The sequence below is a fragment of the Sinohyriopsis cumingii genome, chromosome 12 (assembly GCF_028554795.1).
Source record: "Sinohyriopsis cumingii isolate HCF-2022 chromosome 12, ASM2855479v2, whole genome shotgun sequence".
NCBI classification, from domain to species: Eukaryota; Metazoa; Mollusca; class Bivalvia; order Unionida; family Unionidae; genus Sinohyriopsis; species Sinohyriopsis cumingii.
The window spans coordinates 70643105-70656731 of record NC_142972.1 but is presented as its reverse complement, the minus strand read 5'-3'; the positions used below and the strand labels follow the sequence as shown (position 1 = coordinate 70656731).

The 13627-nt window shown below is 32.9% G+C and overlaps 1 protein-coding gene across 5 annotated transcripts in view; it reads right to left on the bottom strand.

The window, feature by feature from the left end:
- The window catches only part of LOC149786714 (cryptochrome-1-like), a 51190-nt gene extending 42005 nt beyond the window's left edge, over positions 1 to 9185 (bottom strand). For all 5 annotated transcript variants that reach the window (XR_016425014.1, XR_016425015.1, XM_089977213.1 and 2 more), the window contains exons 1-2: positions 8907 to 9185; positions 3945 to 4053 (exon numbers count right to left, since the gene is read on the bottom strand). Coding sequence is in view for 3 of the 5 variants with exons in the window: in XM_089977213.1 (XP_089833339.1) it covers positions 3945 to 4053; positions 8907 to 9076 (279 nt within the window). In the remaining 2 variants the exon portion in view is untranslated. The remainder of the gene's footprint in view (positions 1 to 3944; positions 4054 to 8906) is intronic.
- Between the last annotated feature and the right edge of the window lie 4442 nt (positions 9186 to 13627).

Here is a 13627-nt window from a genome sequence, read left to right as displayed (position 1 = left end):
AACAAAAAAAAAAAAAACAAAAAACAAAAAAGAAAAAACAAAGTCCAACTTTTACCCTTCTGCTCATGCGCGAGTCAAATAGCCAACGAAAAACAATGTTTCTAACACAACTAGGCAGTATGGTATTGAAAGATGACTGGGGATTTGGTGTTTTCGAATCTATCCAGAAATAGCTTTCAAAATGTGTTTCCTACTTGATTTTCAGGCAAAAATGGCAAAAACCTCCAGGGGTTAATGTCTTAAGAAAATTAGTGACAAAGGATATTCATTGTGGCAGACATATCTGAGGTCAGATGGTCATCATGTTCATGTTCATTCAGGACCAACTAGACATCATAACAGGACTTCTGGTGAAAACCCCACGACATTATGATTTTCCAGTTAGGAGGAGTAGCAAAAAACATGATTTTTAAGATAGCTGCCATGGTGGTCATAATGGATCACAAAAAGTTGTTAAGATGTAGCTATATTTTGGTGTCAGATATGCACAATTTTTATTTAAGACCAATGAGACACCATATAAAGAAGTTTTCAAGTGAAATCCCAGACTGGTATGACTTCCTGTTCAAGAGTAGAAGCAATAACAAGATTTTCAACATCACTGCTAAGCTGGTCATACTGGCTGTCAGATTGGCACCATTGTAATTTAGGACTTTGTTGACACTGTTGACATTTCCATGGTTCAAATCTTTTACTTGAAAAGAAAATAACTTTCCCCATGATTTGTTGGCCATTTCAGAAACAGCCTATACAATCACGAAGTACAGATTAGCAGTGTCAACATCTGCAATTCATATTGGCACTGTTAATAGATAACTTTCATCATGGTCTTGGTAAACTCGGCAGTCACTCATTAAATGCCTACATTATAAAGATTGTCCATGGGTGTTGTAGAATATTCTGCCTTGTAATAAATTTACCATTCAAACAATGTTACTACCAGTTACCATGATGCAATCATGACCATGTCCACAATGTAACAAATTTATTCCAACGAATGACATCATCGCAACTGAGTGCTGTACAAGTATGCCCTTTATTGTATTAAACTGTTGGCAATGGATAACACAGGCTATCTCACAGATTTATCAGTACTGAATAAACCAGTATTAGAAAGAAGGACCAATGGAATTATGGATCCTTTCTATTACTGGTTCATTTTGAACACCAACTAAGTAAGAGTTAACCTGTGATTTTGCCTTAAAATCATAATCTGCTAGTAAAAAATAATTTGAGGTTGTATCAATAATGTTACAGGTTAAATTCCTCAACAAAGGAACTTGAAAAAACATGTAGTTTATCAATGAACAAATTTTCTATCAGCTTATAAAGAAAAATTTTCAGGAGTGGGGAACTATGAAATTAAATATGTATATTTATTAGAATATGTGATAACGTCTACTTATTAGAATGGGTGATAACAAAGGTTGAATCAGAAACCAGATTTAGAACTGAAAATACACACTGAAGCACTTACATATTTCAGCCTGCCTGCCTGCATGCATGTTTATAGGTATCTATGTATGTATATTTGACCAATGATTATATGTTATAAATATTTCATTTGTATTGTGTGATTGTCCTTTATCCATAAATGAGGTCTGGAATTGGGCCTTCATGTCTATAATTATGTGGCATAAACAAGCTTACTAACTGTGAGTTCTGGATACAACTTTGATTCTGATCTTAGAATTAAGATGACATATTGGGGATCTATGACTGTTTATGACTTAGAATGTTCTGGAAATTAACTTTTGACCTTCATCCTGGTTCTCAAATTGTGTTTTAGTTTTTTTTATGTTAATGTTGATTATATCAGCATTACTCATTTTCTATCATTTCCTATCACAAGAGCCAAAGTGGAATCAGTCTTATTGTTGTGTTCAGTATTAATTTGAGAATTTTTATTTAAATTATTTGCTGTAATTTCAAAGTGATCAATACCTTCGGATTAAATTATTATTTTGGGATTATTGTAAATTCATTCATGGGCATTTTGAATTATATCACTATGATACATCACAACTTTTGGCACATTAGCACATTTGAGACTACTGGCACATCAACACATGCAAAACTGGAACACCACTGGAATTCATTAGGAATACTCTATACTTTTGGACTTGTGACAAGTATATTGTTAAAAACTTTTGACAAGTCTAGCAAATAATATACATACTGGGATGATTTCAGCAATAACATTTTGGGGACCACTTTCTTACAATTGGGAATTTGTCATGGCAAAATAAGCATACCTAGGAATTTTTTTAACATATATGCTTATGGTATCTAACCTCTTAAACCTGTGATACCTGTAACTTTGTTGCAATCTAATTTTAGTTGTCACCTTTATATTAGATAAAAACATTAGTATTATAAACAAAATTTTAATGACAGCTATATAATTATGTTCTTGTTTTGTGGAAACCTGCCTTTTTAATCAGTAGTTGTAGTAGAAACAAAATTTATCTGTTTAGTCATCTAATAAAAAATAATTAAGCCCATAATATAATAATTCTGTTTGTTACTTACAGGTATTGCTGAAATAAAGTGCCATACAGCACCATTAATTAGTTTCAAATCAAACTAAAGTTCTTTGTTTTGAAAGAAAGGATTCTTTGCAACACACTGACCAAGCCAACATAAATCAATCTGATGTTCATTTGATTATCTTAAATTCCAGAAATAACACTGCTATGTAGGGAATTCCTGCCAACAATTCACACAGGAAATTTGAAAAACTACAAAAAAATAAAAATTGTGTTGCCTAATCTGATGAAAATTATGGTGAGGTGGACACATCTTAAACTGTTAATAAAAAATATATAATTTTATTCAATATGTCATCATAAAAACATATGAAAAGAAGAACTCTGCTATGAAAACATTCGCCCATAATCAACTGAGACTAGAGAGGTTGTTGTTTTGTTATACAATAAATGTGGTAAAGTGATATCAAAAATTTTTAATACTGAATAATTTCTTAATATTTTTTCATTATTATTTTAATCTGTGTGGAAAATATGCATGAACATTAATGTAAAGTGACTATTTTGAAATCTCTCCACTCACTTTCCACTAATTTCCCCAACTTTGCCTATTTTGGCTAAAAACATAATTTGGTTGTTACATTAGTGTCCAGCTTCAACCCTGACTTTATTACCATATGATGAATTGTACCTGAAAGCAATGCCAAGCTTTTGAATGACTAAGATGATTTCTGGTAAGATAAAAGGCACAATTATAGTTCCAATATAGCAACACATGTAACAGATATAATTGGAGTGCGGGAAAAGTTATGACAGGCAAGATTTATTGTCAAATTAGATGTGTCAGAATCAAATTTCTGGGAGCTGCAAACCGAAATTGGAGCTACCTGGCTGCCATAATATAGCAGATTCACCCCACCCCCATATATAGTACTTTGGGAGTAGTGATAACAGGCTTGTGCAAATGACAGACATGGCAAGGCATAGATATCACTGAGATTACTGCTCAGAGCTCTCTGTAGCATTTTGAAAACGGTAGTTAAGGTCCCTATTCAATAAAAGCTAGGAGTCTGGCATATGGAAAAAGACTGTTGTTGTTGTTTTGGGTTTTAATGCATTTCTAAGCCCAGGATAGGCTATACATGGCGGCCAGTATAACTGGTGGAGGAAGAAACCAAGAAAACCCAGACAAGAACCACCAATCCAAAAGAAGCTGCCTGCAGTTTTGTCACATACCCACTATGCCTGAGCCCAAGACTTGAACACGTGTGGACACAGGTGAGATGGTTGTGATTGGTAAAGGCGAGTGCATTAAACCACTTGGCCACATGAGGCCACTGGAAACAGACAGAGCACATTTTCAGAACTAAGAGTCCATGGACCAAAAACTAGAGATCCTGGAAACAGGGACCCTGACTACAAAGAGCTCTGTTTTTTAACAAATGTTATTTTTACCTTAAAAAGTCTTGGGAAAACATCTGTTGGCTGTCCTCGAATTACAAAAAGTCTGGAATTCACCTTCCGCAGACTTGAATCAAGATCTTCTAAGCACTGAAGTAGAAATCTGAAATTGAAAAATTAAGTGCACACAACTTATCATTTTATGCTGAAGTTAGTAAAATACCTTCATCCACTGACTGTAAATGACTCTTATGTGTACTGAACTTCTAATAAAGTACATTTCCACATCGTTAGATGGGCCAGACATCCATGCAATTTTCAACATATATGTTCAAATGGGAAATCACATACATCTCCCTCAACAGCTTTGTCATAGACTCATAAACCTCAACTGCCACAGAGAGTACAAGATAGTGAAGAAGATTTCATTTTGGTTAATGGGGGCTAGAAACTTTAATAATTATAGCATTACTGCCCCACACAAATATTCATCTAGAGATTTTGATGTTTATGAATATTATATCTGAACATGTCAATTAATACTGATCAATTTAACACACATCACTCTCAAAGTTGTTATCAGTAAAATTGGAGTTGCTCCTATATAAGATTACAACACTGAACCTTCATAGCTGGAACAACACTCATAAACTGCCTGAGCCAAACTTCAACATGACAGCAATTTTATGTCCCCATATGCATCTTTGTTGACAGTACATTGTTATCAGTGAGTACAACCCTGTACTGTTCTTATTAATAAAAGCAGTTTGCACACTGATGTGAAAAGCATTTCAGACTTTAACTGCTCGTAAATATTATGTATTATATATGTTCATGTGCTACAGTGATAATAAAAACAGTTTTGACATAAAATATGTTTCTTAATTGTTAATTTCCTGTCATTTCTGAAAACATTACATTCCAGACAGATTAAAATAGGGCATTACTTGTCTGCATAAAAAATTAAAATCATTTTTTAAAATCATTGCAAGTACATAAAACTATGGATGTTTGTAACAAATTTGTGTATTATGATTTCTAACCTGTTAAAATTGTCTGCTGGTTTCAGAAATAATGTTTTAAAAAAATATTATTTTTATCACCCCACTGTTATATGAGATGTATCTGTCCAACCAACTACATAATATTCAATGACTTGCCCTGTCATAATATTTTCAGTAAATTAAATAGTAAGATGTCTATTGTGGAGTCATTTTATACTGTAAATGAATAAAGAAAACTTAAATACTTTTATATCTTCAACTTTTGACAAATTTACATATCTATAGATGAACTGTCTATGTCTGTCCACTTTCACCGTTACATGAGCAAAATTTTGGGTTTCTATTTTTACTGAAAATTCAAACAGTTGCATACAACATTCAGTTTGCACATGGCACACTTGCTAACCTACTGTTGAAAACCATCATGTAACCAATCAGAGTTGTTTACAGTTGATCATGATGCTTTCTAAGATGTTCATAAGTAATTAATATGTTATGTGACTGTTATGAGAACCAGCAAGTTCTGTGGTATGGGACAAAATAAGAGAATTCTTATTCTTAAGCAAACAGTCTTGACAGAAATTGTTTATCTTTAGTTATAAATACATGATGATCACGAAAATGAAAGACTTCAGTGTGGAAACACCAGTATTTTCTCTGCAATTTCAAGATGCTTTTTTATGACTGAAATCAAAACCAGCCTTAAATAGGACTTACGGACTGGAAGTGTTTATCCATATTATGATGTAATGTTAATAAAATAACTGGAATTCTATACCAATGTATCCTCATGACATGACTGAAAAATATTGACAGTTGGTCTTTTTGCAGTACAATCAAAATTTTAATTTCTGACCAATCTGTATGCAAATCACATAATACTGATAGAACAAAAATGGTAGTAATAAAACTGTATTACTGTTTACTGACTCTTGTGTATTGTTATTTTAAGAGAGCACTCACATGCAAATATTTAAACTGTGAGTCTTGTCTATTGTCTAACAATATACAATGCTTTACTTAAAAATCAGATTTTTAATTTGAAAGAATTTACTTTGACTGAGTACTGTCAAGAGATGTTACAGCAAAAGCAGCATCAGATCAACACCAAGGACCAAAACGTAACTAAGTTGGCATGCCAGAGAGCATGCATAAAAGCAACGAAGTGCACAAGAATCAAAATTATACACTGCAAAAGAAAATAATACAACAAAATATAAATATAGGACCATGTCAATATTTGAAAGTACATATATGTACTAATACATTATCGACCCAACATTCTAAATAATTAATAAATTGTACATAAATATCTTTTTTTCTAATTACATCAGAATTAACATTGGTGGCTAAATGTTTTAAGAAAGTTAGCAAATTTATAGGCAATGAATACAACAAATTATCAACAGATGTAGTGTATATACATCCTGCACCAAACCTGTCAATTGCTTGCTCCCAAAGATTTGACAAATTTTAAATAGAGAAATGAAATTGTGTTTGTCCATCCTTGTTACATGAATTACATTTTCTACCCTAATAGTTTTAATACCAATGTAACATAACATGAAACAATGGCTTATCTTTTTGATTTTGTTTGAAGTTGTTACTTTATGGATTATGAGTATATGATAAATGGACACATTTTACATAAATCTTAACCATACAGCTGCTGCTAATGACACTTTGATTCCTTACATAGTTGTAACAGGTTTATGTTAATTACCATGCAGATAATAAAAGAAATCATCAGTTAAATACCACATTTTTCTGTCATGTTATGCGAGTTACAAGTAAATGACTGCAATGATCTGACAAGCAATACATGAAAGGAAAACTGACAGTTATCTTCCAACTGTTATTTTATTGAAGATAGAGTACTAGATCATTGATCCATAACTAATTTGATATGAAAATGAAACATTTAAAATTTTGGGTATTTGTCCCATAGGATTAGCTGAAGACCATATTGTATGCCATCTATCAGCGATTTGCAGACTTCAGGTTATAAGCTGCCTCTGGCAGTTTGTTATTATTTTCAATATTTGTTTTCATGCATGACAACCTGTTAAGGTGTTAACTGCTAACTCGTGAGATTTCTCTGACAGGTGTGTTTTAAAATGAAAGGCACTCATCTCTAAGGCTCAACTACCAGATGGATTTCATTTAAAGGATGATTTTGTTTGGAAAATGTAGCTTTCACAGGCAGCATTTATGACATCCTGCTTACATAATAGTTACAGGAGGCTTGATATATACTGTGGTACAAACAATTAAATGGAAAAAACTACGAGTTCTCAAATCATTCTCAAAAGTCAGATTCTGAAATATTTTGATGCACATCACTGATTTGTAGGTAACTATGTCATAATTGTTAAATGAATGGACTGAATAAATGTTAACAAATCAGTGAATTGTGGGTATAAACAAATCATTACAGCCCTGCTTTATTTCTCTCCCTCTCTCTCTCTCTTAAAAATGTGGTTATTTCCAAAATCTTTTTCTTCCTATCCCTTTAAATGTCTATATACATGTACATGTCCACTTTTGCTCTTCCAACTGTGTCCACTCTTTCTAATCTACATGTCAAGTGACATTATTTACATATATATTTTTAGAGAATGTTAACTATTGACTGCTTTGGTGGACCAGTGGTTAGAGCATCCACCTTGGATGCAGGAGGTTGTGGGTTCCTGACCCAATAGTCATACCAAAGACTTATAAAAATGGTACTAACCAGCTGCCCCGCTAGGTGCTTAGCATTATAAAGTTATTGTTAGGACTGGTTGGCCTGATGTCAGGATAATGTGACTGAATGGGACATGATGCTACATGTCTGTGGCAAGATGCCCCAGTGCTAGGCAACTCTATAAACTGTCACACTACAGTCATCATAGTGATATGACTGAAAAATTGTTAAAGCTATGTTAAAAATCCAAAACACACATGCACTTTTTATTATATGTCATGGTCTGAATCAGCCAGCATTCCTTTAAAATTTGTGATTCGGGCCAGCAAAGAAAACCATAAAAAATTTTACATCATGAAAATAAATCAAACCATAGTAGTTTATAAGTGGATTTGTTTTTTTTTTAAAATGTATTCCATGCCTACATGATGCACATTTTATTTTACATTTGACATGAAATACCAAATTATATTACTTTACTTTTTTGTCCTTGACTTGTATTCCATTTCAGCTATACTCCTCAAAGTCATAATCAATTATAATTTAAAATTTCTGCTTAGACCAAAACGGTGGTGACGCTGGCTTACTACTATTGGTATAAATTTTTGTTGTGCTAATCTGAAAGTCATATGGTTCAAATACATTAGTGTAAGCACAGGAGTCTGACGTTTTATCAATAAAGTACGGCGAAATCTCTGACAACATGAAATCTCCTTATCGGTATATTTATATTACCGATAAGGTGATTTCATGTTGTCTGAGATTTCGCCGTACTTTATCGATAAAACGTCAGACTTTTGTGGTGTAAGGACCAATATCATGAATAGCTGTTGACCAACATGTTCTCTGTCTTTTTATTACTGACCTCTACCACCAAAAATGTCCCCAAAAAATTAGGACACATACATTTACGTAAACCTCAAGTCCAAGATATAAATACATTGACCTACATGCATGTATTCCATTTATAACAAGCTAGTGAACTTGACCTTCAATTTAACCAATAAAAAGTAACATAGTTGTACCACAACTGCACGTTACCACTATTAAACTGAATTTTATGGAAATCCCAGAATACAAAACCAAGAATCAAATATATGCACCACAGTGCCATACTAAAATAATTACAGAAAGAGTTCAACATATATATTTATAAGAGATAAAGATGTAAAATGGCATTCTGTGTTAAAGTTGTAATTGATTGGTTCAGTGTTCACATTAAAATTAAATTCATTCATTTTTAAATGCGTCTATGGTAACGGATACAACACATCAAATGCGTTTTGAATTTGTATTCAATATTTGGTGTATAAAAGAGTCTGATACCTCCATTTGTTGATTCCTACTTGTGACACACCGGCAAACCATGGATCCAGAATATATACACAGCGGAAAGTGCTTGCTCCCTTGAAAGATTCACAGAGAGCAGGATTGTCATGTAGGCGAAGGCCCTTTCTAAACCAATGAATAACGTACTTCTTTGGCGGCTCGTCCATATTTCGATTTTAGATTCAACAAATCAGTAAAATTTTGATCATGTTCATCTTTTGCAACAAAAATAACTCGAAAAAGGACTATATCTACACTGGGCACCTGGAAACATCGTCTAATGTGAACTATTAATAGAATTAGTCCACTTCTCTGTTGATAGCTAAATCAACAAACTGTAGAGGAAAAGGCACAGAACCCGTCTAACTGAAATAATATTAAAAAACAACACACATGCCTTTTTCAACGTGACTATCTACGTGCTAGTTTCCAGTCACGTTGACTACAGCATGTCTAATGAACGATACGCAATTCTGCATACATTAAGTTAATAACTGAAATTACACAAAAATACGAAGATATCATCTTACAAAATTTGAGTTTTAATATTAAGAAACAAAAATTATACTTTATTCGTACGATATTTTATATATCGTCTCCTGTCTTAATTTAATGACTAAATTAACTAGTTTAATAATAATAATAATAATAATAACGTTGATGCTTGAGGTCTGCAAATTTCAATTTTAACTAGACACGCCATTTTCTTTCGAAAGTTACGTCGAGCACGCGACTAAGTTCAAATTTATCTGGGCGGAGTTATGTGCGCATTAATAATGATGTCATTGTGTAATGACAAATCTGCGCTTGTATATTTAGTTTGGAATACGGCATTCATTCATTTACGTTGTTTCTTGTAGTGTATTTTGTTTATATAATTAAACCTTAGGTAGAATTTAAAAAAAAATTGAGCATATAATAAAAAGGTTACTGCATTATATATGGTAAAATATGAACTCGTTTTGTCGGAAGGATATACTGCACTCCCAAGATCGTGCGGTATTCCATCCCAAAGCTCGTTCATATTTTCCCATACAAATGCAGTAACCTATAAATACTGAACGAGTATGACAATGTAAAGTTAACGGGGAAACAAAATGAGCATATAATAAATTTCAATATTGAACGTGTTGATGTGAATATAGACTCGAACGTGTTAATGTGCCAATGGCTTGAAATGTGGCAATGTGTTAATAGTCTTTTGATGTATCATACTAATATAGTCCAAAATAACCTTGTCTGAATTCATTATAATTTCAAATTAAGTTTTAGTTCACGTATATTACTGAGCACTTTGCAATTCCAGAGAATAAGATTTTGAATAAATAAAACCACACAAATTAAAAACTGACGACAATAATAAGACTGATTCTGATTTGGATGTTAAGGCAAGAATTAATAATATTTAAAGTAAACAGCATTATATAAACAGCTGAGACACAATAATAGAGTCAGGGTGTAGGTCGGTTTCCTTCCTAAAACATTTAAAGTTGTCTACAAGTTTAGGAAGTTCAAAGTGAAAAGCTTATATCCTACAATCAGATACAACAAAACGTGTTTACTTCCATTGATAATGATGGACATATTTAATCTAGAAGTTTTATTTTGTATTGTCTCAGATATCTCCATTATTTTTTTCATTCTGTAGTTTGGTGTCTGACAGTTCAAAATTGATTTGTCTTTTGCATAGAGAATAGAGCAAATTGGTCGGTTCTCACTGGCATAGGAGATTAATTAAGATACAATATGACAAGACAAGAGAAGACAAGACAAGATTATTTAGGACTACACAGTCCGTATATCTAAACTAAAATATAAATATAAAATAAAAACATTGTAAACATAAAAGATCATATATATTTTATAACCAAGTATACAGACACATCTACAACAAAAGGACTGTGCCCTGCATTGTTAGGAATGAAATTAAGTAGCGCATTTAAAGAGTAATTTGTTCCAACTACTAAAAATGCGAGACTTTAAATGAATGTCATAGTTACATAGAGATTTCAATATACAGTTCATACTATTATATATTCTTGTCATCATTGAGAATACATTACTTCATCAAAACTGAATAAATTATTATTTACAAAGATGTTGGAGGCACTGTTCCATCTTGGAAAACGAAGACTATTATTATAACCAATAACTAGTTTTCATTTCAAACATTTACTAATGTTTGTCCACAGAGGAGCACAGTATATTGTGTAGCAATAAGATTTGAATAATTGTATTTTGTATATTCAATGAACAATTCTTACATTTACGTAGAAGCATGTTTGTTCGAGTGCACAAATATCTTAATGTCACATAATATCTTCATTATCTGACAGACTGGATTTTAAACTATCACCCGAATACGAATGACTGTTGACATATGTAAGACCATTGCGTTATTATGTACAGGGGGAGAAGATGGTAATTTGAAAGAAGTTGTGTATTATAACTAATATCATTCTCTAATGCGCATTGTTTACATATCTTTAATAATTTCCTTAAACCTGCGATAGAAGGACTTATCAATAACATATCAGCAAAACTAAAATTGTTAAGAAACATCAAATTTGGTGGCAGACGTAACCCTACGTGACACTGACCCAGGTTACGATTTAACTCGTCTATGTATATATTAAATAACAAAGAGGAAAGAACACCTCCCTGACTGATCCCATTGGTTACTATAGATTTACTTTCTTTAATATTAAAAAAAAAAAAACACACGTAAGAGGTAATATCTTTTGGGATAAACTGCTTATGCAGGTACAACTTGGAGTATTTACCTATATATGAGATAATGAAGATAACAACCTAGGTAGAGGTACATGTTTTTGTTACAGTAATCCCCCACCCCTCTCTCTCTCTCTCTCTCTCTCTCTCTCATACACACACACACACACACACAGAGACTTATATAATGAAGATCGATAGTAGGTAATAGGTACTGGTACAGATAGGTCATATTCACGCTGTTCATATTTCTTAAGTGACTCACCTACTTATATTGCGAACATTAGAAATGAAACAAACACATTTTCTTTTCGAAGAGAGATGAAGATGGTACCTGCAGCTAAAGCATCGAGGATTCAAGTAGTGACTCACATCAACATTGGCAGTTGCTTTGACCAGGACTCGTGTCTATTTTGTTGTTTAGTTTTTCTTTTCTTTTTTGAAGTAGATTTTGTTTGTCTTAAAAAATTCAAGCTTTAAATATACGTGTAAAAGTATAGTGGCAGTACAATCTGAGGGTGGGACCAACATGTAACTAATTCAAGATGTACGAGATTTGAAGACAACGCTTTAACGGTTCTAGTCCTTTATTACGTAGTGTTCGTGCTGCGTTATTTTTTTAATTTCTTCTAAATATTTTTTTTTTCTGAGCTTGGCATACAGTGGACTAAATTTTAGTGTGGATTAAATTTAACACATTTCACCGAAAATTGCAGAGTTTCAATGTTTGAACTGGGAACAACCTAAATGACACCAGAAGTCCATTAGTCACATGATGTAAACAAAACAAAAACCACTTGTACCAAACGAATTCGAAAATCGCGCAATGTTTGTAAAGTACATATTTATTTAGAAAACAAAGATTAGAAACTCGTCGCTGTCGCAGAAACCTGGAGAAAGTCATATCCATCAAGCAGAGCTTATACCGTCGTTGCATTATGTGTTGCTGTTGATGGTGGTGGTGGTGTCACGCGAGTCCTAATTGACCTGTGCTGTCTACGCGATGGGCCTTTTTCCATGTCGCGGTGACAACGTTACATTCTGGTAACTTGGTACCATGGCCCAAAATGATGATCCGCACACGAGGCCAGGCTGGCACCTTTGAATATCCGATACTAGTGGAGTAATACAAAAGCATGTTGTCAATAATGAAATAACATTAAATCAGTTCATTTCAAGATGTGTCGCCATCGGATCTTTTAATGTGTTATAGTCAATGTCTATTCAAGAAACTTTATTTGATTAAAAGTTTGATCAATTGTGCTTTTCATATATTTTACATTGTTTTAAATTTATAATAATGTGTTCATTTTGTCTTGTCTTAGTTTTTACAAATATTATGTAATTAATTTAATATTAAAAAATTTTAGTACAAAAAAATTACATTGTAACGAAACTGTCCCATGACACCTGTTTAAAATCCGATCTCCACTGTCATCGCTGAACGATTTGATTCACTTACAGATTTCTTAAAGTTGCATTTCCATTGGCTAATTCAAAGGTCACCAGAACATGACCCCATACTTGAGCGGTTGCTCTCGGATCTTCACATAGGAGTGTCGAAATCTGATTTCAATCAAAGTGTGTCAATTCGTTTCACACACCGCAAAACTAATATGAATCTACCTCAAATGGTTTGTGAAATAAATGTCAAAATATCTAAAAATAGGTTGGAAGGGTTTGAGGAAACTTCCACTATTGGATCTAGACATTGTATGTCAAAACTACAGTCTCGTATAGCTGCTTGTAGACACTTCTTGCACAACCTATTTAAGAATCAGTGCAGATATTTCACATTACATTTCGTGTCTTGTAATTTGGTGCTATTGTTTTGCTCAGACATTCAACGTTGTATACGTACAGAATGTTTTACTTATGATGCCTTGACGGTATGGTAGTTTGGGTTAAATTATCCCTAATCATATTTTATTATTCACCTCTTTTTTTTTTATTTACCGTGAAAAAGCGTAATCCAGGCCAATCAAAGA